Genomic DNA, 25687 nt, shown 5'->3' on the forward strand with positions numbered 1-25687 from the left:
ACAAATAAGAGCAACTGCTTATCAAGACAGAACAGTTTTTTGCAACATCTAAACTTAAGTTTGATCTGCATAAAATCACTAATTATCATATTTGATAATATTTTTAAATCTTACTTTAAAAGTGAGAATAAAGCATTTGTTACACAGTAAATAAATTTATTCAATAAATTTACTTATGTCAAAGTAGTGGTTTTTCAACTTGTTACTGAACACTTTTCTGGGAAAAAGTGATCTGCAAGTCTGGCCACTTTCCTCAGAAAAACTTTTCAAACACAAGTGAAAATGTCTGTTTTATAAAGCCATCCAAGTAAATTTCAATAAGACTATCATCTGTTTCTTCCCTGCAGGTCACTATTCTAAGAATGACAAAGACCTGGTAAATTAAATCCCTGACCTTACATTTGGGAAAAGAGTACACCTGTTTCTCTTATTTCGCGCTAATCCATGCCTTCCTTATATTCCAGTCTCAGACAAGCAGAGATTAAGAGAAAAGCAAACAATTTTAAAGAACCTACTTTTTTCCATTATCGTTTGTTAAATTTGAACTCTCTAGGTTACTGAGATAACAGTAAGCTAAAGAATATTACAGAAGGTATGTAAGAAATAGGCAAATTTCTTTTTTTTTTTTTTTTTAATTAAAGCACAACCCCAAGAGGTAAACAAGCAGCAAAAGCTAAAGCAGCAAAAGTTTTGGAATTTTCCAGACTATGAATTTGTATAGTATTATTCTACTACTAGCTGCTGTCATAATGATTCTGAGGTATTATACAGTATAAGAGATGCCAAAGGAATCTTCTTATACATCTACAAAAAGTAATTTCGTTCTTTCTGTATAATGGTATAAAGCTAATATACTTTGAAGGCAAGAGAATTTTAGAGACAAGAGTTTCAAAGTAAACTTTGCTTTTCACAGCCTGATGAAGAAAGCGAAGCAACCCAAGTAACACTTTTAGTTTATTTGGGGAAAAGGCACTGAGAGTTCTTCAGTAAAATAAAATTCATTCCTTTGTAAACATCCAGTTTAAAAAAGAGAAGGTGGGGAGAGAGGGAGGAAAGGAGGAAGGGACTGAACTCTGTGCAAAAAATTATTTGAAGGAAAAGAAAATCTCCCAGGTGTACAAGACTATGTTCTACATTATGACTGAAAGGCCCTACAATATGGGTCATACACAGTGAAGATCCTTTTTTTCTTCTGGTAATCCTCTTCAAGACTGAACCAGTCTTGTACAACAAAGAAACCCCACACCACCAATGGCATACTTGTCACCAAGTTCAATAATATAACTGCCTAAAAATAAATGCTTTCTCTCTGGTTTAGGCCTCACATGGACAATTACAATGACCTATTAACTGGCTCTTGTACCTCTGGTCTTTGTTTTCTCTAATATAATCCTCCACACTAACACCAAAACTTTGTTTCTGAAAGTCCAAAAAAGATCTCATTTTGTTGTTTTAAAATCTTCCATGATAACAGCCATCTATTTTACTAAGAATAAAAACCTCTTAAGGTCCTTTGTGGTACAGGTTACAATCTCCCTTTCTGTCCTTATATTTGAATTACATCATACTCACACTCCCAATTTTTCAATCATGCCATTCACTTTTCTGTGACTCTGTAATGCTTCTCTTCCTTCTTTATCAGCAGTTGGACTCAATTTAAACAACTCCTCTTTTGCAGAAATCTTCCCCAAATTTCTGTTTCCTGCTTATGTTCCCATAACACACTGTGTAGAACACTAGCACCCTCTTGGAAAACTGGGAAATTCTTATAATTATCTTTCTCTCTTTTAAACTGGCAATACACTGCTGACATGAAGTAAAAGGTTATTAAGTATTTATGGCATAAAATTTAACAGGTGAGGAAATGAAGGTTTATGGACATCTATTATTGATTATTCTGCTTGAACAAAAAGGGGATTTCTCAGGAATTTAAGACTGTGCCACCACAAAAGAAACCAGGTTATGGGGAACAGATGACTCAATCTGGTCATTCATGACCAAACACATTCTGGAAACATAGAAAGCAGCCACTTAACATTGTTGGGAAAGAAAGAACAGTTAGCCTAACATAAGGAAAGTCATAAAAGCACCACTATTTTATTTGCCACTCAGTCTCAAAATAATGATTCTTCCAAGAAAGATGGTGCCCTGAAATAGAATGGCGGCAGTGGAAATAAATTAAGTGGACAACAGGTCAAAACAACATTACGTGTGGTAGATTGGATTAGGAGTAGGGATAGACTCAGGTTCAGGAAGAAGAAAAACAGAGATGGCATCCAGGTTTCTGGCTTGAGCAACTGGGTGGATTCCATTTGAATGAAGAAGAATGGATGCCTGTGGGACATCAAGTGGAAGCATCAAGTAAACAACTGGATATATGAGTTTGGAACTCAGAGAAGAGGTTTGGTCTGCAGAACTAAGTTTGTGAGTTATCACTAAAAAGATGTTATTTAAAGCCAATTCTTCCTTGGACTAGTACATTAGGTTCCTTACTGCTTTTCCTATTCTTGCCAAACAAACCTATTACCTTTAAATCAAAAATCAAAACATGTGTGTCTCTCTCTCTGCTTAAAATACTTCAATGCTGTCCACTTTACTTTGAGTGAACTGGAAATAGCTTGCCATGGCCAGTTTGACTCTGTTTATCTTTTCATTTCATTCCCCTCATTTTACTCTCCCACTATCTTCCACACTCTACTTACCAGCTCCCAAACAATTCCCAGACCTGCCTAACTTCTTCTTGTATCAAGGGCTTCAGGAATCAGTTTACTCTATCCAGATCATTCCTCATCCACTTCATTTAGTAGGCTCCTTTTCATCCTGCAAGCTCAGATTTATATGGTCTCCCTCAGAGAAACCTTCCTTGACCAAATAAAATATAAACAGTCTGTCTATCACCAGTCCTTAATAATGGCAAGTCGGGGGTGGGGATGGTGGTGTGCTGAATTGGGCGATTGGGACTGACATGTATACACTGATGTGTATAGAATTGATGCCTAATAAGAACCTGCAGTATAAACAAACAAACAAACAAAACAACTAATACTAAACTTTCATTGGGTTATTTGTATGGAAATATGTTAATATAAATGTTTCAGACATTACATGAAATTTCTAAAAATCTTATATTTGTATTTGTATGGAAATATGTATGGAAATATGTTAATATAAATGTTTCAGACATTACATGAAAAAAAAATAATAATAATGGCAAGTCGTAGCAACTATCTTTACCTGAACTATTTATCTGTTAGTTTACTTGAAACTATCTGTTAGGCATGTCAATTATCTGTCTTCCCCACTGGATTCAATGAAGGCTGAAACTGTGTCTACTTTGATCCTTGTAAACAGCACGCCTGGGATATTAGGCACTTAAATAGTTAATGAATTAATAAATGGATTCCTTGGTTTTACTGCTTTTAAGAGATTACTGAGAAAATTTTTTCCATTCAACAGAAAGACAAAACAAGATTTTGTGAAAATGAAATGATATAGTCACCTCACTATCTTCAATTGCCATTCTTCCTGAGGGTGGTTTAAAAGATGCGAGCATCTCTAATAAATCAAAAAGAGTAGTTAAATGAGGTTCTTGTAAAAGCAAAAGCATCGGAATGTTGTCCTTCTGAGGGGGTGGTAGGCAAGATGCTGGCAGCTGAACACCTTCCCCTTTCCGTTCTCTCCTTGGTGCACCCAAAGATACAAATACCATCTATAAAAACAGGAGAAACGGGGAAAAAAATCAACACATAATTAGACATATCAAGTTTTTGGTTTAATAAATCTGTGAAGTAGAAAATAACTTCCCTTACAATTTTAATATAACAAAAGCAGTAAGAACTGTTTTTGAACTGTATCTTCAACTAAACAACTATTGACTGTAAGTCAACAGATGATTAAAACTCAAACCACATTTACGCGTACCTGCATATCCTTAAAACCAAGCTCATGAAGTGCTTTCTCATCATAATCTGTTGTTAATTCATGTCCAGATGAAATCATCCTGACTGGTCCCATAAGGCCTCCTTAAAAACAGAAAACATAAGTGAACTTTCTTATAAGAGTTAACTTACTTGCCAACATGAATACACAGTTATAGCAATTAATTCCACTGGACATTAAGCTTAAACAGAATTCTTGAGCACAGTGGAAACAGGGCCAAGCATTTATATTATTTTCTGTTGTCTGATGTTAGCCTTAGGCAGTAAAAATTACAAGAAAATCCTCCTTTAGCACCACTCTAATAAGATCAATTCCTGCTTGCTTAATAATATGAAAATTTTTACAAGTAAAGAACACTACAGTGCTTTCTGGGAACCTACAGCATTTCCCCTTAGCAATACATGCAGGAGAAACAGATTCATTAATGCCTTAGTTCACAAGTAACCAGCATGTATTTATAATGATCGAGTTTTCTCTTCCCTGTTACTACCTATCAGCACAAAATAGGTTATAGGGCAGAAAAAAAGTTCTGACAAGAAGAGAAAAAAGATGAGCTACAACATTCCAGATTACAGTAAACTCAACGAACTCAATAGACTGAGGCAATTCATTTCTAGAATGCATAAGTCCTCTTTGCTTCAACTTCATTTCCCACCATCGTCCCTACCAAAATATGCTTTAGCCACCCAAGCATGTTCTTTCTTGAAAGCATCAAGGACGTTCCCATCTCAAAGGTTTAAGATGCTCCTCCCCAGGAATGCATATGGATCATTCCCACAGTTCAAGTCTTTCATCAAATGTGAGCTCTAAAAGGCCTTCCTCCTAACTACTCAATCTAAAAAGCCTCATCTCACTATTAATCCCTTACTCTGCTTTATCTTTCTGTAAAGCACTTATTAGCATCTGATATTATATTTAAGTATCTGTCTCTCCCCCACTACAAAAAACCAACCCAGTTCCACAAAGGCACACATGTATTCCCAGCATTAGAACAGCAGGCATTCAAATTAATTATTGTTTAATCCATGAAAAAAAAAATTTTTTTAAAGAAAATGCTTGATAGAGGAAGAAAGTTAAGCAAAATGATGAAATATCTGATGAATAATTAAACTCAAATATTGTTAAATTTTATTAACTTAATGTAGGAAAATTCCATTGGATAGGCACTATCCAACTATTTTCAGGAATGAGTGAAGCACGATTACTGCTTCCCACAACGACACATAACGTTTTACAATTGCCTTTTCCCTCCACTCAAGTAAGAAAATTCTACCTGAAAATATTTCAAACACAGGGAAGGAAAATAGGTTCCTCCAGTAAGATTCATTTCAGTATTTTTCCTTAAATGTAACTGTTGTGTATGGGACTTCCCTGGTGGTCCAGTGGGCAAGACTCCATGCTCCCAATGCAGGGGGCCCGGTTTGATCCCTGGTTGGGGAACTACAACCCGCATGCATGCCGCAACTAAGAGTCTTCATGCCACAACTAAGAGTCTGCATGCTGCAACTAAGACCCGGCTCAGCATGCATAAATAAATAAAATTATATATTAAAAAAAAGTATAATTGTTGTGTAGCAAAATTGCTAATTGTGTAGCTAAACCTATGTTTTTTTCCCTTCTTGTTATTTCTAAGCCTAGAAACCTTGGCCCTCCCAAAAGTTTGATATATTTTCAATCCTATATCTTCTGAATTTTCCTAGAGTTTATTGTGTGTATGCATGCGCATGTGTGTATAAAGAATACTTTAAATTCATCCTGAACATTAGAGAGAAACAGGGTTTTTCTTTCTGCCCCTAAACCGAACATCTCATAAGACTATTTCTCTGCTATCTATTGTGATTTAATTAACTCTTTATGAGATAATATTGTAGTTTTTAAATGCATAGTAGCTAGTATTGAAATTCATCTATTATCCTTTCAGGTTTTCCTCTCAGAACTTCTGATATTGTTTAGTTTATTCACACAGTTTATTATTCAGAGTAGTTTCATCCAATTCAAAGTAAAAATTCATTCAGATTTAGGTAAAATATATTAAGAAAGAAATTAACTTGGCATCTCTACAATATTTTATATAGAGATGCTAGGTATAATCACTTATTCAAGTGTTGATTTATTTACATATCTCAAAAAAGTTTTATTCTCATATATTCCACAAACACGTCACATTAAGAGTACCCTAACTAGGGACTTCCCTGGTGGTCCAGTGGTTAGGTTCCGCCGCTTTCACTGACACTGCCCTGTGTTCAATCCCTGGTCAGAAACTAAGATCCCACAAGCCACGTGCAGCAAAACAAACAAAAAAGTATCCTATGGTTTTTAAATTGCTACAAAACACTTAATTTCTTTAGTTTCCTATTCATCATTATATTACCCTCAAATTATCACTGAGTTCCCTCTTCTGATAGTAATGTTTTATCCAAATCATTTAAAATTAGTGCTTAAGAAAAACATGGGCTACTAGATGAACAGAAACTCTATATTAAACTTCTAATACTTCAGTAGATTTTTATTAATAAAATTTCTTTTCTATGTTATTGAGATAATCTACTACAATCTATGACTGTTGATCTTTTTACAATAGTGAGATAAAATATGCTTAGTCGTGATGTATTGCTAAGATAATATGGAGTTGATTGGCTTCCCAGTTTGTTAGAGACCCTAAGCATGTACAACTTTGTTACAAAATAGAACTAAGATGGCTAGCAGTTTATCTAGGATTTTGGACTCTATTTGATATGTGAATTAGGCCTACACATTGTGTACATAACATATCAACTTTCAATTATAATGGCTGAATTGGTTTTTACAGTTAACTGAGCAGCTTTCTATCTTCTACTACTTTTGAGAGGATCTTTTTTAACCTAAGAATTGCTTATTCCTTAACAGTTCTCGAAAAAGTTGCTATCTTTAAAAAATTTAATCTTTTTTGTTTTTAAATTAATTTATTTTTTGGCTGCACTGGGTCTTCATTGCTGTGTGCGGGCTTTCTCTAGTTGTGGTGAGAAGGGCCTATTCTTCGTTGCAGTGCATGGGCTTCTCACTGCAGTGGCTTCTCTTGCTGCGGAGCATGGGCTCTAGGGTGCATGGGCTTCAGCAGCTGTGGCACATGGGCTCAGTAGTTGTGGCTCCCGGGTTCTACAGAGCAGGCTCAGTAGTTGTGGCACACGGGCTTAGCTGCTCCGCGGCATGTGGGATCTCCCCAGACCAAGGCTCGAATCCATGTCCCCTGCACTGGCAGGCAGATGCTTAACCACTGTGCCACCAAGGAAGTCCCCCAAAATTTAATATCTTAATGCAATGAATGTTTCAAAACAAGAAAAGGAATCTTAAAACTTCTTAAGTTATGATGATATATTAAACAACACATATCTAATTTTTATCCTCTGAAGCTGCAATAAAGTAAATTTTAAAGATTTTTACAAACATCTGACAGGGAAAAAAAGGGAATAGATAATAGCAAACAAGTTTGCAAGCTGGAAATCAAATGCACTTACAGTAACCATCAAGACCTCAAAAAGATAAATCCTAAACCAGACACAAATTTATAATCCATAATCTGACTTATACTGATTTGGCACAGGAACAAGATCAACACCTGACAAAGGAGGGAAAGAGAAGAGGGATCGAAGGGGTAGAAAGAGAAGGAAAAGAAAAAGAGAGAAGAAGAGAAAAAGAAAAGGAATAAAGGAAAAGAACAGCACCTCAGTGATCTATGAGACACTAACAAACAGACTAAGATACATTTAATCAGAAGCCCAGAAATTATGGCGAGGGGTAAGGAAAAAGAAAAAAAATATTTGAAAAAATATATAATTGCTAAACCTTTTCCGAATTTGATAAATGTTACAAATACACAACAGACCCAAGAAGCTGAACTAAACCCAAGCTGCATAACACAAAAACACAAGGCACATTAAAAATCAAACTGCTGAAAATCAATGTTAAAGAAAAATCTTTAAAATGAAGCACAGTTAAAAAGACACATTGTATACAAAGGATGAAAGATAAGAAAAACCACAGACTCTTGGTCAGAAACTTTGCAAGCCAAATGATAATGGGAAATTTTTTTATTAAGTCCTGAAAGAAAAAAATTTCTTTACCTAGAATTCTATATCCAGTGAAAATTTCTTTCAAAATTGAAGGCAAAACAAACTTTTTATTCAAACAAAAAAAAACTTGAGATAATTCATCACCAGATCTGCAATGTAAACATTTTTAAGGGAAATTCATTAGAAAGAGGAAGAAAAAAGAAAGCAAATGGAAATTTTTCAATCTATACATAGGAGTAAAGAATGCCAGAGTGGTAAATATAAGGTTAAAGACGAGATGAGATTAACAGAAAATAATTAGGTAATTAGCTAAACATTCTAATTGAAATGCGGGCATCATCAGTCTGGATTTTTAAAGATTCAACAATTAAGGAAAGAAAAACCCCAATATTCTCAAAAGGATATTTCAACTAAGATAACAGGAGTACCCTGAAGACACAAAACAGATGTCTGATATTAAAAGCATGACAGCAAAAATGAAAAACTCAAAAAAATTGTAAAATAAAGTTGAGAACATCTCTCAGGAAGTTAAACACTCAAAGAAATGAACCATAGGAAAGAAAAGATAAGTAAATTAGGAATAGTCCAAGAGATGAAACATGTAGATAAAGAATTTAGAGATAAATGATAAAACAGAACACAGGAAGACTAATTCAAGAAAATTTCCCCAAACTTAAAGATACAACTTGCCAAACTAAAACAGACCTCTAAATATTAAAGTACCCATTACAATTGTTGAAAACAGATCCATACTCAGGCCTAGTATTGTAAAATTTCAGAATATTAGGAACAAGAAGATTCATTAAGCTCTAGAAGAGGAAAAAAAAAAAACTGGATGTGTAAAAAAATATCAGAAATCTGAATGGCTTCATAATTCTAAACAGCAATAACAGAACCACAAAACACAATGCAGTAATATCTCTAAAATTCTGAAACAAAATTATTTCCAATCTAGAATTCTATACCCAGCCAAATCACCATTTAACGTAAGAGAAATGGATTTTTGATCATTCAAAGACTCACAAACTTTACCCCATATCAACATTCTCTCAAGAAGCTACTGGACAATTGCACTGTATTCCAGCCAAATAAAAAAGTGAACCAATAAAGAAGGTATGGAATACTGGAAACAGAATAGTCAACATAGGAGAGAGACAAAAACAATTAGGATGATAAAGGAGATCCAACTGCTGTGCATCAGATGTGAAGGATAGTCAATAGGATCAGTGTGACCAGAAAAATGTATTATTGAGGGCCACACGACCAAAATCTCTGCTGCCTTCATAATACCTTCTCTATCTAAGGAAAGAATGGCAAGTGAACCTGGCCCAGATTCTTATCTGAACCCGGACTGTCTTTACCAGTCATGTTCACTACCAGAATATGACAGTGAAATTTCTACTCTCACCTTCATGTCCTACTGCTTAAATCAGCAGAAGACATTCATATTACCTTACAGAAGAAATTCTATTTTGATCTATTCCTGAGAGCTAAAGTAGGTCATGAAGAGATTAGAAAAAGAAGAGACTCTGTGACTGTATTTCTGTTGGTATTTCAGCATCTTGTCAACATTACAGCACTAAAATATGTCTTCACTGTGCCAAGACCTAAACTTGAGAATTTTCTCAATGATAACCTCCGATGAGGCTTTACACAAATCTTTAGAGAGGGTGAAAGTACACCCTCTTTAGCTTGTGTTCTTCTGTGACCTAACAAGGCAGTACTCTCTTTTCCTTAATCCATCAAGTTTGTGCATACTTATCTGTTTCACAGAACTAAATACATTGTTTAGGAATATATACACTGGAGGTAAAACTATAAAGAACACCAAAAAAGAGTAACAAATCAAGATAGTGTTATGGGGAAGTGGAAAGGATGATATCACGGAGGGACACACAACTAGCTTCTAATAATGTTCTACTCCTTAATCTGAGTGGTAGGTACATTGGTGGTTTTCATTTTATTATTACTCATTTCATATTCTCTTTATGTACAATATATTTCAATGTTAACAAAAACATACTTTTTGATCTCAAAATTCCATACCTAGGTATTTAGCCAACATGCATTAGATAATGTATGTATTAAGGATACTATCTATAACACTATAATATCAAAAGAAAGGAAACAAATGTCCATTAATAGAGAACAGGTAAAATAAATCATGGTACCCACCATACTACAGACAATGCAGATCTTTAAAAGAATGTGGTAAGTTTCTATATGTACTAATATGGAATGTTCTCTAAGATAATATGAGCACAACAAACAAGGGGTCAAGAGTATAAATGGAATGCTACCATCTGTGTTTGAAGTATATAGCTGACCCCTGAACAACAAAGGTTTGAACTGCGCAGACCCATTTATAAGCAGATTTTTTTCAATAGTAAATGCTACAGTACTACATGATTCTCAGGTGGCTGAGTCTACAGATGCAGAACTATGGATATGGAAGAACTGCGGGTAGGAAGGGCCAACTACAAGTTATACATGAACTTCTGACTGTGTGGAGGGTTGGTGTCCCTAACCCCCACATTATTCAAGGGTCAACTGTATATATACAAATATTCTTATATTATAATCTTATTATCTCTTGAAAAATACCTAAGAACATTTGCCTCAGGAAAGGGAAATGGGAGACTCAGAGATAGGGGTAGGAGGGAGACTTTTCAACCTCTATTCCTCTAACCAAGAATACTTATTAATTATTCAAGAACAAAATTTAAGATCTGATATACTGGGACTTCCTTGGTGGTGCAGTGGTTAAGAATCTGCCTGCCAATGCAGGGGACACGGGTTCAAGCCCTGGTCTGGGAAGATCCCACATGTCGTGGAGCAACTAAGCCTGTGCGCCACAACTACTGAGCCTGCGCTCTAGAGCCCGCGAGCCACAACTATTGAAGCCTGCACACCTAGAGCCCGTGCTCTGCAACAAGAGAAGCCACTGCAATGAGAAGCCTGCGCACCACAACGAAGAGGAGACCCCGCTCGCCACAACTAGAGAAAAGCCCGAGCACAGCAATGAAAACCCAACACAGCCAAAAATAAATAAATAAATTAATTAATTTAAAAAAAGGATCTGATATACTTTAGAAGACACATACATATACTTTCATCTTAAGCACGGTGTAGCAATATTGTTGGCTCCTTACTAAAACATGCCAAAGAATTATCACTCTGCACACAAGCAGGTTAAAAGTCCTAAAAAGAAGCTTTTAAAACTTTAAGACTTTTTTCCCTAAGTATATAGTTAGCCTGTTACAATGTCAGACCTTTAAACTGTAATCAACAGCTTTCCTGGTTGTTCCTCTGTTTAGCTCCTATTTTATGTGCTATGGAAAGACACTACAGATGCACCACTGGTTTAACAGTAAGGGAAGAATCAAATATACCTATCAGGCCCACATGAAAAATTTCTTAATATGATACTTTTCTGGAGGTAAGGGGAGATGCACAGATGGAACTTAATGATGTATTGTTTTCATATGCTTCAAAACAACAACAAAATATATCAAAATAGAAAAAAAAATTCATTGGGTAAAATTGGGTACTAGGTAGTGTATGGACACTTAAACTTATTAGTTCCCACACTGCTTATCAAATAACCTCCAAAAGTAGAATTTTTTTTGAGAAAAATGAGGACAAGTGTTTGCAAATAACATCTTAAAAAAAAAAAAACTTAACTCTTGTCTAAGAATCAATGGCACCATACCAAGGGTATGGGAGGGCATGGCGGGGGGGGCGGTGGGGGTGGAGAAGGGGCACGGGGAGAGTCATGAACATGGTTGGTAGTCTTCAAAGAAGTAAAGGTGTGAAGTCGATATATAATAGAACCCAGAAAATATGAAAATTTGAACTGATGGACTTACCAGGAAATTCTCCCTTTCGGCTGCTTTGACCAAACTCCTGAAGCTGAGCTTGTTGATTTATTTGTTCTTTCTGTAAATTTTCATACCAATGAGTTACTTCAGCCCTAAGATCTGCTACCTGGTCACTAGGATACATTTCAATAGTCATCTGAAATATGAGATGCAACCAATTTAAAAATACAAAAAGAACATATATTTGAACTGGGAAATGTTATCAATTTGGAAACTAAAACTATGTAACTACCTTGTCAGGGAGTCCAGCTGGCTGGCATACAACCCTTAACGGCAGGGACTGTTTGTCACTCAGTGCTTTCAAATGACTACTAATACCCGTGCCTTCAATTTGCCACTGTCTGAGATGATATGCAAACCTAAAACACACAAAAACCACACACAGGAAGGATATCATTATAAACCATTTTAATGTTACAGAAATTTTTACTACTTTACAAAATGAAAGCACCCACAAAAGGGTCCAGTACATTCCAATTTACTCTACAACATTAAGTTTGGATTCATCATATTGAATCAAACTTAAATGTGTAAATATAGCTAAGAGCTCCTTAAAAATTAGTTTCTAACAAAAATTACTGAAAAAAAAAAAGACCCATTAGGAACACTTTTTTTTTTTAAAGGTTGGGTGGGGGGACGCAGGGGAGTAGCAGAGGCAGGAGGAATTTAAAGAAACAAACTAATCCGCTAAGTAAATAGCAAGCTGTCATTCCTATTTTCAAAAGAGGAAAAAAGGTATTAGGAAATATTTTTCAAAGACAGAACTGTATTGTAGTAAATATATGTTAACCAGCCTAACAACTTGAGAGCCGATTCCATGACTGCTAAAATCATAAAATGAGTTATAAAGATTAATATTTCAAAGGAAACAGGCATCTAGCATGACACTCACTAAATATTAATTTTCTAACTTATTTTCAGTTGTTGAAGACAGGATCCAGGGTACCTGAATTTAGTTAAGAAAAAATTATCAATGTCTAAAACTAATCAGCAATTCTAGAATAGAAGGAGGGCAAGTAAGGGAATAAATGTACTTGATTTCCTAGAAGTGATCCAATGTCCAGCTTCTACAAGCAAAACAGTAATCTTTTTGGGCCTGATTATTTTTTGTTATGAGGGGTCTATCTGGTGCAATGCAGGATGTTTGGCAGTGTCCTCTACCTACTATATGCCAACAGCACCACCTTCTCCCTTAAGCTGTGATAATCAAAAATGTCTTTAGGCATTATCTAATGTACCCTGGGAAACAAAATCGTTTCTGGTTGAGACCACTGTTTAAGACTATAACCTTAACTCTTTTTGAAAAGAATACCTCTTTTTTTTTTCTTTTAAAGAATACCCTTTTAAAAAGACATTTTTATTTACTCTTTTAATATTAGGAATACATAAACACAACAATTACTTTATGTTTTCATTTTATAAATGTTAGGCAATTTTAAATTAGGAGTAGCAACCCTTTTAAAAAGACATTTTTATTTACTTTTTTAATATAAGGAATACATAAACACAATAATTACTTTACATTTTCATTTTATAAATGTTAAGGCAATTTTAAATTATGAGTAGCACTAAGCACATTAAGCACCTGACACTGTACAATGATACTACACAAGGATTTGCATGAAAATTCCTAGATTATTTTTAAAACTAGCTCTTAGCTTTTGAATATTCAATTCTGTTTCCTAGTTTCTTTACTTGCCATCCACAAAATAGTATTTATATAAATTATTTAACACAAACATTAACTTTTAGAGTAAAATATAAACAAATACAAAGACTTCTATCAAGGATACTATAATCAATTTTTTTGAGTTAGAAAAAAGTTTGTACATCTGAGAAGGAATTTTTGAACTGAAATTCATTAAACTTATAAAACGCACCATTGAATCTTAGGAAACAATTTGTTTTTAAAGACTTTTAAAATAAGTGTTTATTTTAAAACCATTGGTAACACTGTATGAGGACTAGGGGCTTGAACCAAAAGGACCTTTTTGGTTTGTTTGTAGGCCCTGCAGCATAGAGAAAATTTTAGAAGAATACCTATCGTATCATTAAGAGTAAATATCTCTGATAGGAAAAGATAGAGACTTTGATTTTCTTTAGTATTATCTTAGTGTAATATCTGAATTTTATGAGTATGTATTAATTTTTTATTAATTTGAGTAAGACATATCACCACATTTGCTTTTTTATTTTTAGTTTTTAAAGTGGTCAAAATTATGAGGCAGTGTGAAGTTTCTGTGCGAAAAACTCTAGCGTTCCCTTACACATTCTTTAAAAACACAAGGAATTAAGCAGAATTTCCACAAATTATAATCATAATCAAAATAAAGAATTTTGCAATGCCTAAATGTTTTAAAGCATGGAGCCATGTTATTTATAAGGAATGTGTAGAAAATCTTTATTCAGTATTCTCTGATATTTTAAACAAAAGGTCAATATATACAAATTGTATAAGTTTTTCATTATCAAACTAAGCTCTAAAGTTGAAAGAAGTTATTAATTTTAACAATTTTTTTCAACAGTTCTTTGTACTTTTACAATTACTCATGATTTTTAACAAACAGAATTTCTTAATTAAAACTATCTACTCACCTTTCAATTCAGTCGATATATTCATAAATGTTAATTTGCTTTATTTCTGTATTACACAGGGTATGTCTAAATTAATTATACAGATATTCATTAACACAGAATTTTTTGATCATGTTTCCATGGTAAATGGAAATTCAAAATTAAAATACTGTCTCCTAGTCCAGGAAGAAAAAAAAACAGCAAATGAAACAAATGACTCAACTTGATTCAACTATGAGAGATTATTTGATGTTCTTGGTGAGGGTTTTAGTGAAACTTTTTTTGGTAGTGGTATTCTGCCATTTCAATCATAGTAATGCTTTCTCAGAGATGGAATTCTGTCTAGAGATTCTTATTCATGCATATCTTCTCAGTCTTATGATTTTTAAAGCTCTGCAGTATTTACCAGGAACCTATATTGCCTATTCCACAGCAAAATGGTACATATCATGAATAAAAAAATTACTTCCATTACTAACCCTTCACTTTTGGTAAGTTATGCTTTCTACTTGCCCCCAAGAAAACCTTTAGTTTAATTTTAAGAATATTTTGGACATATCAACATAAAAAAAAAAGCCTAAAATTCATTCTAATAATGTGGTATTAAAAAATTACCTTCTCCTAAATGCTTCCAGATGTGTCTTCAGCATAAGGAGTCCTCTTTCTATAACAGTGAGACTTGAGTGTGATTCCTGTTCAAGACTGCTAGAAGCTATCATAAGACTCTCCATACACTTACTAATAAATTCTTGCTCCTTCTCCAAACCCGTTTTACCTGAAAATCAGATGTTTAGATATGTATATCAATCCTATATTCTTGTTTAGCTATATTAAAGAAAACAAATTATAGCTAAACAAAATATACTTACATAAAAAATTACCTATCAGACAATATTTCAAATCACTCACCATTAATATAATAGGAGTTAATATACTGGATAGCTGCTCGACTGACATCCCCAGAATGTGCTCTTAAAGCAATGCCCCAAAATTGGTCCATACCACAAAGCTAAGAAAGAAAAATATGACATCTATAAATGTTATTATTTGTCAAACAATGTAAATTATTAGAAGAGCAGTTACAAATTTAAAAGGCATTCAATATCAAAGTTTTAATACCCTATAAAATATTTAAAAGGCAATTCCTAATTACTTAGTGTTATTAACTAATATTTAATAATAATAAGGATAAAAGCCTTGGAAATTTCTTCAGTCACTGAAACATACCTGTACTTGTAAAAATACTTAGTTATAAATCATCTAACTATGTATGTGTATAATGTTTAACTCAAAAGTTGTGACTACATAGTGGGAAAAACTCAAGTCCTCAAAACATGCTACAAAGTAATAACAACACATAATTATTAGCATAACATGTTAATGCTTTCATCCAACTTATTCTGAAAAAGTCACTGCTTTCAGGTATTCACAGAAAATTAAAAAGATTCACTAACCGAAGCTGACATTTAAATTTATGACATTAACCATGAGATGAAAAAAAGTTTTCACTGAAAATTACAGAAAAAGTGGAGAGTGAAAGTTCTCAAAAGTTGAGCAGGGTGAAGAAAGATAACCTTCTGATAGGGGACAGAACACCTTTAGTGTTCATATCATCTACTTAAAAAGCAGTATTATCTCAAAATTAGAGTATGACTACTTGGGTAAATCAGATCTGTCTGGTTATCTGAAATTACCAAATTGAAACTTACCATAGTGCTATCAAAGTAAGAGTTAGGACCAAAAAATTAAAAACAAAAACAAACAAACAAAACAGAACACTATTCAAACCAGGAAAGAAGGTAGGAAGATACTATGAAAGCATTCTAAATACAATTAAAATTATTTTTTACCACATAGATTAACATCAGTTTTCTATTATAAACAACCACTAAAGAAAATTAATGAAAAATGTTAGTGGATACTGCATAAATCAAAGCTATCATTAATAAACAAATGTCCAATAAGGAAGACTTTCAAATAACAATCTGTGTTAGGTGAGTTTAGGAATAATGCATTCAACAAAATCTTGCAGCCACCCAACTAGGCAAATGGAACTCAGAACCAGAGATAAGACTAGCAATTTGTGACAGTCTTCAGTTAATGAACTCATGATCAAGTCTCATGGTCAGAAATGATTTAGGTGGACTCCATTCCAGAATAGAAGTTACCAATAGGAACTCTGGAGTTGCCCAAGAGCAACGAAAAGCTTGGCCACAACAAATGGCATGAAAAACAGATTTTAGACAAATCAACCTTCTACTTAGCAAAATTCTTTACTAATCAAGGAATGTATAATAAGTCATGTTAATTGAGTTATAGTTAACATACAATATTACATTAGTTTCAGGTGTACAGCATAGTGATTCAATATTTTTATACATTATGAAATGATCACTGCAATAATAAGATCAATTACCATCCAGCACCATACAAAGTTGTTACAGTATTATTGATTATATTCCCTATGTGTACATTACATCTTCGTGACTTATTTCATAGCTTGAAGTTTGTATCCCAAGTTTTCATTATGTACAACCAAGGTTATCTTTAGTAATGCAAAATTATCAACTTTGCTTTATAAAACTTTTTAAAACCAAAAGATAAAACTTTTTAAAACCTTAGAATAAAAGTCTGCATAGTAAGTAAATTCAGTGCTTGGTAGACTATATAATTCAATGATCTAATTTGAGGAACAAAAAAAAAAATTTCTACAAGCTGACCTAATAAAATGACAAACCTAAATCCATACCTCAGAGTTTGAACCACCATCATAGGCACTGGTAGCCAATCGAGCCAAGTTACACAGATGCTGAAATAGGTTTAAGCCAGTCATGCTAATCGTTTCAGGTTTTAGCTGGGGCATCTTAAAAAAAAAAAAGTTTTTAAGGAAGTTTAGTATGATAATTAAGTTAGCAGATTTCATTTTACTGGATTTAAGATAACAGATTTAAGTTAATAAACCTAGTTTTACTAAAAAACATTGCAGAAAAAAAGTATCAACTGAGATTTTTAGTGATAATTTAGAAATAGATAATAATTTAATGAAAATTTTACTCATGACATAAGTGAAACCTGTCTGATACGTGTTTCAATTTTTGAGATGTACATCGACCAAGGGAAATTTTTAAATTTTATTATTTATTGTATGCCTACACTACACACAGTTATAAGATGTATAGCCACATGTACAGTTTGTGTATAAGTTAGAGCTTGAAATTAAGATAACTGAAGGTCTTTTTGTAGCTTTGTCTTGGATCTATTAAGTGATTTAGTTTACATTACCAAAACTCATTCATATGTACTCAATTCTGTCACAGAGACTTACCAGAGAGCCTTTATAATCTCAAATATTAGCATAGGAATAATAAAGTCTATTGCTTTATTATCATAAATGTTTTAAAATTCAAATGGAAAATTATCACCTGAACCAACTGTGGCACCTGATAAATAAAAACAAAAATTGGATAGACGAGTATCTTTAGTATCATGACAGCACTTCCTAAAAACGCCTTCCCAGAAATCTACAAATCTGAACATTGGCTTATATCTGTGGGAAGACTGGCTAAAACCATACCATTTAAGGAAAGACCTTCAGAATACTGCTCTCACACTAGTGGGGTGGGCACCACCCTTGAAAAATTGAACTACAATGTTACTCATGATTTTTTTAAATACACACCAAAAGCCCCCACATTTCTTATTAGTGTTTACCAAGAGTTACTCTAATTACTGTCAGTTTAAGTACTTTAGCTAAGGAACATAACATTTTTGTAAATATAAACTAAGTATTCATTTAGATATAAACACTGTAGAGGACAAAATTAAAGCAAAATCTAAGTGGCAAGAATTATATAAGGACTGTTGAAAAGCAGTATATTTGTCTAGTTTTTATAAAAGTATTTCAAACAGGAAAGAATGAACATTACAGTTTATATTTCAAGAAAGAAAAAGGAAATATAGAAAAACAATACAAACAGTCAAGAAATAAAATTACCTTCTCCAGGAAAAGATGTTTATAGGTTTCCATTCCCATAGCATGTTGATCTTTACTTCGAACTTGATTTAAAAACCAATGGAGTGCATCATCATAACACTCAGAATCTTCTACTAAACAATGCCATAAAATATCAACTTGCTCCAAACTTAACCCTAGATAAAAATTACAAATTTTAAATCCTGGTACATACAACATTTTCATCCTAATTAAATATACTAGAAGCACCAATATATATAGAAATATAAAGGCGATATTTTATAGCATTCTACAAAAATTATTTCATAAGAGATTTCATATAATTTATGCTTTCAAATGTAGTTAAATATACTCCATATATAAATTATCTAAAAACACATGACTTATGTAAGTATCCTAGAAGAGTCATTTGTTCTGGAAAATCATTTTCCCTAAAATATGAACATATCATTGTATTACAGCAAACATGATTAAAGGGAAGTAATTCCCAAAGTCCAGTTAGTTCTAAGGTTTAAGGGTTAAGAATAGAGTGGATACCATGTCATGTTCAAAGCTCATTCTATGCACATAGGAGATAAACAATAAATGCCAATAAGCATTATTTCTGAAAACTATGAAAAAAGGGATCCTTATGATTAATAAAACAAAAGGGAACTGACTGCCTAAAACAGAACAGCAACACATCAGGGGATACAATTAGCTGAGAAGCCAATGTAATGAGACAAAATCTGTATAGTACTTTGACCCAAGTATTAGATAATTCCAAAGTGTGGCAGAAGGAATCAGAAGAACTATTCAGAATCAAAGAGAAGGCATTAGGGCAATCACAAGTCTGAATATGGATAAGTTAGACAATCCAAAGGGTAGAATAAAAGCGTAAAAGGGGATTTCTAAAGTATATCATAAGGGATTCTAGAGCCTAGGCTTATTCCCCAGAATCAGAAGGCATTTGAATAGAAGATAGAATCGTAAGAACCGCCACCCCCCGCAAAAAGTAGATGAGATTCAGAATATGAAAAGCACCTCAGAAAGTATTCCATAAGATGTTATGGAAAAACCTGAACAGAACTTTTGGGCCAACCCAATATTTACCTAGTAGCAATATCAGTCTAAAGAGTTTAATCAGAAAAATGTATCCAATCAGTTTCTCACAAAAACAGTTAATGTATGAACTACTTGTTCTAAGAAGAATTTCTGCCCCTGGGAGCCAACATAAAAAAACTAGAAATAACCTTTAGTGTATATTATAACTTAAACACATTAAGTAATTAAGAAGAGAGATAAGTGAAGATAGGTAAAAATAGGTAAGAATCTTAAAAAAAGGCATCCAGGTTAATTATAATAAACAAAACCGAAGTGTATTCATAAATGGCTATATCACCAATTCACATTCAATAGGCAATGTATAAGCTGCCGTTATTGTTTTAAGTTTTTAAAGGAATACAGTTATTGGTATATTAAAAACCTGTATTAACTTATCAAATATAACTTTGGAGTAACCATATTATACCTGAAAGGAACTGTGCCAGTTAGAGAAGTACAATTATGATGCGTGATAAGTGAAGTTTTCAGTATGATTCTATATGTACAGTAGCTATTGAAAGTCCATACTGTGTATGAATACATACTGTGTTCACTGGAATGGGAGCAGCAAAATAAGTAATTCATTACTCAAATACTGAAAAGAGTGATTAACATTTTCCAATAAAAATTTATACTCAACAAACATGAAACTTAATGGTCATGTGAAATTATTTATGCTGACAATATTTGTTTTGGCTTGACTACTCCATGTATAAGATTTTTAAAAATATTTTATATTATTTGTTTCTTGTATATTATGAGTCATAATGGGTGTAATAAATGACCTAGTAATATGAAACAAAAGTTTCCTATCAAAAACAGGTGTCTTCATTTTGATATCTATTGGTATCATAATGTTAGTGACATTTATTACAAACAGCTTGACTTAAAGAAGAAATTATAGACTTAAACAGTAAAATAAATGCATGGCATATCTCAAGCATATATGGGCTTAAGAGTCATGAAGACATCTCTCAGGCTAGCAAAACACTCACCAGTTTGATTATATTAACCACAGCTAAAGAAAGAATGCCCTTCTAACAAATGAGGTTTGTTGACAGGGACACACAGAAAAAGAAGTGTGTGGAGCGTGAAAGAAAACACAGTCAGTCTAGCAAGAGGAAAGGAGCTCTGGCCAAAAGAAATCAAGCTTCCTCCTTTCTTGTGAGAATATCTAACATGTGGATTTGGAAATGGTCCACACTCTGAATATACCAGACCAATCTCTCTGTTTTTTTTTTTTAAGATTAACTGTTAATGAAATTGAGTTTGAGATTCATGTAAATAAAACTAGGGTCTCTAAGTCTCTATCACCTATGAAGCCAACCAATTTTGGATAAGATCAACCCTGATAATAATATGCAGACAGTGGCTGTTTCCAACCGGAGTGAAAGGAATATTCTATAACCAAAGGTAATAAAAAATACAGTCACTCTAACATGATATGTTCTCCTATCCCAAATATTTTGTTCCTGAAATGAGTCATTTATTCATTAAGAAACTGGCACTTTCAGAGCCTGAAACAACGTGTCAGTGGCGAGTTCCCATTGCCACACATACTGAGAGGACATTCAGTACTGAGAATAATTTGATCACCACAGAAATCTAAAGGCGTGAGTACATTTAACTGGACTCTTTCAAGAGCCAAGGAAGATCTAAAAACTGATTAAAATACTGATTTAAAAACTTACTGAAATGATCAGGAGATCCCAGAGTTGAAAACACGCAAGTTAAGAACTGAAGCCGCACTTGAACTTCGGCACTATGGCTGTACCTGTATTTAAAAAGTAATTAAAATAATTAACTGAGAGATCCTATTTCTTAATTATTTTTAAAGATTTAATGGTCCTAATCTTAAATTATATGAAATAAGTAAAATTCCATTTAATAACATTCATAATTATTAAATATTTTAATTATATCTTTGGTTATACACAAAAAAAATGGCCACAAAGCCAAATGTTACATGTGAGATTTGTTATTTAATATTATAAAAATCTGCAAATTATTAGAACACATACTTTCAAATTAGATAAGTAGATAAGAACTCAACAGTGGAACAAAAGAAATGTCATTTTAAAATTATGCAATATGTACATAAATTAGAATAGCTAATAAAAAACATTTCCATCTAGAAATTGCATGTTTCATTATCATTGTCCCTCCAGGGATAATACTATATTCCTTTAACAAAAAATGTTAATAAAATATCATTTCCATAAATCTAATTCATAAAGAAAACAGTGGATACAAAATGAGCATTTTTGAATGTTATTTCAAATCTAAGTAATTGTAATTCATGTGTACAAAATTCAATGGATAATTTAAGAGTTGCTTTGAAAGCTTGTTAAGTAGGTGATTTCACATGGTTCCCTGGGAATTCAGTTAGTAGGCATTTGCAAAGGAACAGCATTTTAAGAAGCAAGTGTTGGTCTGTGGTGGAAGAAGGGTAGGAGATGGGTCTAAAGAAGTAAGCAGGGGCCAAATCACTGCCAGCATGAATGTCAAAAGAGTTTGATACTGTTCTGGACACATAAGGAAGTCACTGAAGGGTGTTGGGGAAAGAAAGGTAGTAATGATCAGGTTTGCATTTTAGGATTCCTTTAGCAACTCCATGAACTGCATATTGAACTGTGACTGTGGTATCACAATATTCTAGTTCCCACAAGCACCTGAGTACCCAATGAGACTAAATCAATCATGAGTTCTTATCTCTGTGTTACAAATCAAAAGGCTGGCTGTGGAGGAGCTGCCCAAATTACCTTGCCAACAAAAGGCAGCAGCCAGTCTGGGCCATGATCTATATCCCATTTTGCAGAGTCAAAGAGCCTCTTAAATCAATTTCTTAACATCTTTAAGTAAGTGCAAAATTCTAAAAGCTTCCTAAAGTTAGCTGGTTTCAAAAATTACACTAGATTCGTCATTGAAGTTTCAAGTTAAGGTTTCCTAAAGGTTGAGTTTGCTGGATATATCTTTGCTTCTCTTTACTATCTCATGTTAACGTTGGAAAAGAAAAGATGAACTTTTGCTTTGTCATTATTGCAGTGCCCTTCATGAAGATGAAAGTACTTACGGCAAGGTGGCTGGGAACTGGGGGTGGGGGGTGGGGGTGGAACTCACAGCCTAGAACACTATTCAGATAAAATTCAAGGCCTGCTCTTAATAGTTTTCATCCTTTTACTAAAAGGACAGAGATTTTTGTAGCAGAGACCTTGGAGTACAGGTTCAAACATGAGATCTATCATACATCATATGCCCTGAGTATCGGGAACGTTGGTCACAGACATAAAAGGGGAATGATGTCTTCTTGTCCTTTACAAAGTGCCTTTATTTCCTGAATACTTCCTTCCCCTATACTTGCATCTCAGAGTAAGGGACCTATAACCCTAGAAGGCATGGATCCAGTCCCTTTATCCTCCCTTCTTCGGCTTCCAGAGTAGTGCCATTGGCTCCACACTTCAAAGGACTCTGCCTGCTCTGCCAGGATCCCATTGGTTGCTGAAATCACGAACCAGGAAATTTCTTGGGATGCAAATCAAAAGTGTTATCAACACTGATAAACTCTCGTGGGCTTGTCCATGGCTCCTGACATTACAGAAAATATAGGACAAAAATAATCTCCCCACGGGCATGAAACTTTAGTGACAAACTGACACCTTAAAAAAAATCATTCACTTGATAGTCTCAATGTTAACACAGGATTTTCTCTAGAGGCAACTGGATTCAAGAAACATGTAACACGTCCATTTATGGAATGAAATGTTATCTTTAACGCCACAAGAATCTTTTTGTCCTACGTGAAAATCTTAGAACTTGCCTACTATAATCGCCACTGAACAAATGCAAAGTAATGTGCCACAAACTCATGAAATCAGTATGCTTTAACAAAGAGCAGCAAATGTACAACTCTGTTTTTAGCCTGAATAATCAAGGGAATTATAACAAAATAGTCTGGACAGCTCTCTGTTCTAAGATTTTATTCTCCTAAAATGTCAGGAAACAAGGCAGACTGGAGGACTGGAAGGATACTCTGGTGTACCCTAGAAAAGTATAAAACTCATCTCCAAAGAGCACCACAATTTTTTCACCACAGAAACAATGCTTCTTTAAATTAAGAAAAAAGAAGGAATGCTTCTGTGAGGCTCTGCCTCTCTGCCTCCACTAACAAAGTGAGCAACTTCCCTGTTGTCGATGCTGTCAACAACCAAGTCTCAGATCTGTGTACATTTTTTGGCACTGAATGTTGGACTTTCTCTTTTTGAGCATGACTCATCTATGTCTTCCATGCTCCTCTCTTAAGCTCCCATCCCTGCTCTTCAAGCCCACAGGCTGTGGCTCTGGTGGGAGCTCTTTTGCAACTTCAGTGTTTATTTCTCTGTTGACATGTAATTTGAATTCTGCCTCCTAATAATGCTGGTCAGTGTGGTTTTATTCCTGTTCCTTGTTGATCTTAAGGCTTTTATAGAGAATGTATGGAGATACAGAATCAGAAGGCTTTAATCCTCACCACTGCTTGAAGAAGAATAATTAAAGGAGAACAGACTCTGAAGAACACTTAGAATTTTCAAAGGATTTAAAGAGAATGCATCTTGTATAGAGGTAACTTTGTAAGCCAAGCTGTGGAACAGAGTAAATTTAAGGAAACATCCCAGAAATAATTTGACAGGCTTGAAGAATAGAATGTCTAAAAAAATCACTGAACAATAAAACAGGAAAGGTTAGTTGAGTTTAGATTTTTGAGGGCCCAGAATACTAGACTGAAGAAAGCAGAATTTATTTTTTATGCAGTAGACAATCTAAATGGGGGTAGGAGGCAAGTTTCTTGTTTATTTTATACCATAGTTTGTTTTAGCCAAGTAACTACAATTTATACATAACCTACTATGTGCCAGATACAGCTTACTAAATTATTGCATTTAATTCTTAAAAAAAACTCATGAGGGGGGCTTCCCTGGTGGCTCAGTGGTTAAGAATCCGCCTGCCAATGCAGGGGACACGGGTTCGAGCCCTGGTCGGGGAAGATCCCACATGCCCCGGAGCAATTAAGCCCGGCGCCAGAACTACTGAGTCTGCACTCTGGAGCCCATGAGCCACAACTACTGAGCTCACGTGCCAAAACTACTGAAGCCCATGCACCTAGAGCCCATGCTCCACAACGAGAGAAGCCACCGCAATGAGAAGACTGCACACCGCAAGGAAGAGTAGCCCCCGCTCACCGCAACTAGAGAAAGCCCACGCACAACAATGAAGACCCAACGCAGCCAAAAATTAATTAATTAATTAAAAAAATAAAAACAAACAGGAAAAAACTCATGAGGTAAATAATGGGGATTTATTAGAGTGGTAAGTAACTGAAATAAGGTCAAAACAATAGATTCATAATCTAAACGCAAGTCTGTATGATTCTCAAGCCCATGTGCTTTCTACCAATATCATTAATGCCTTCCTCATTTAATAAGGATAAGGAATTAACAAGCATGGGGGAGGCTGAGGGAAGGAAACTGATCCAAATGTTGGTTAAAGAACTGGAACAGTGTTTGTGGGAATGCCAACTTGTGAAAAAAAAACATGGGATATATTTTAGCATTAAGATAACTAGAGATTAATGACAGTATAATGTGGCACTCAAGAATATGAATTACAGAAAACAGACTGCTTGACTATTAATGTGTGTTTATAAAATGAATTATAGAAATTCTAGCTTCACTACTTACAAAATCTATAAATTTATAAATATTTATAACTGTGACCTTGGGCAAATTATTTATCACCTCATAGCTTATACATTCTCTTTTTTTTTTTTTTGGCTGTGTTGGGTCTTCGTTTCTGTGCGAGGGCTTTCTCTGGTTGCGGCAAGCGGGGGCCACTCTTCATCGCGGTGCGCGGGCCTCTCACTATCGTGGCCTCTCTTGTTGCAGAGCACAGGCTCCAGACGCGCAGGCTCAGTAGTTGTGGCTCACGGGCCTAGGTGCTCCGCGGCATGTGGGATCTTCCCAGACCAGGGCTCGAACCCATGTCCCCTGCACTGGCAGGCAGATTCTCAACCACTGCGCCACCAGGGAAGTCCCATTCTCATTTTTAAAATGAGAATTCCTACTTCAAATAAGTTGTGTGTCTTGAAGTTAATAATACTTAAAAGGTATCTGGCACATAGTAAGCATCAACAAATACTGGCTATTTTTATCACC

The 25687-nt window shown here is 34.3% G+C and overlaps 1 protein-coding gene across 3 annotated transcripts in view; it reads right to left on the reverse strand.

Moving 5' to 3' along the window:
- USP34 (ubiquitin specific peptidase 34) overlaps positions 1-25687 on the reverse strand; it is a 235613-nt gene that overhangs the window by 84617 nt on the left and 125309 nt on the right. For 2 of the 3 annotated variants that reach the window (XM_068565002.1, XM_068565000.1), the window contains exons 21-29: positions 21191-21273; positions 18438-18592; positions 17193-17306; positions 15353-15452; positions 15059-15218; positions 12102-12228; positions 11858-12005; positions 3922-4022; positions 3500-3709 (exon numbers count right to left, since the gene is read on the reverse strand). In XM_068565002.1, coding sequence (XP_068421103.1) covers positions 3500-3709; positions 3922-4022; positions 11858-12005; positions 12102-12228; positions 15059-15218; positions 15353-15452; positions 17193-17306; positions 18438-18592; positions 21191-21273 — 1198 coding nt within the window. The remainder of the gene's footprint in view (positions 1-3499; positions 3710-3921; positions 4023-11857; positions 12006-12101; positions 12229-15058; positions 15219-15352; positions 15453-17192; positions 17307-18437; positions 18593-21190; positions 21274-25687) is intronic. The other variant, XM_068565001.1, reaches the window with a different exon arrangement.

The sequence above is a fragment of the Eschrichtius robustus genome, chromosome 15 (genome assembly GCF_028021215.1).
Source record: "Eschrichtius robustus isolate mEscRob2 chromosome 15, mEscRob2.pri, whole genome shotgun sequence".
Classification (NCBI taxonomy): domain Eukaryota; kingdom Metazoa; phylum Chordata; class Mammalia; order Artiodactyla; family Eschrichtiidae; genus Eschrichtius; species Eschrichtius robustus.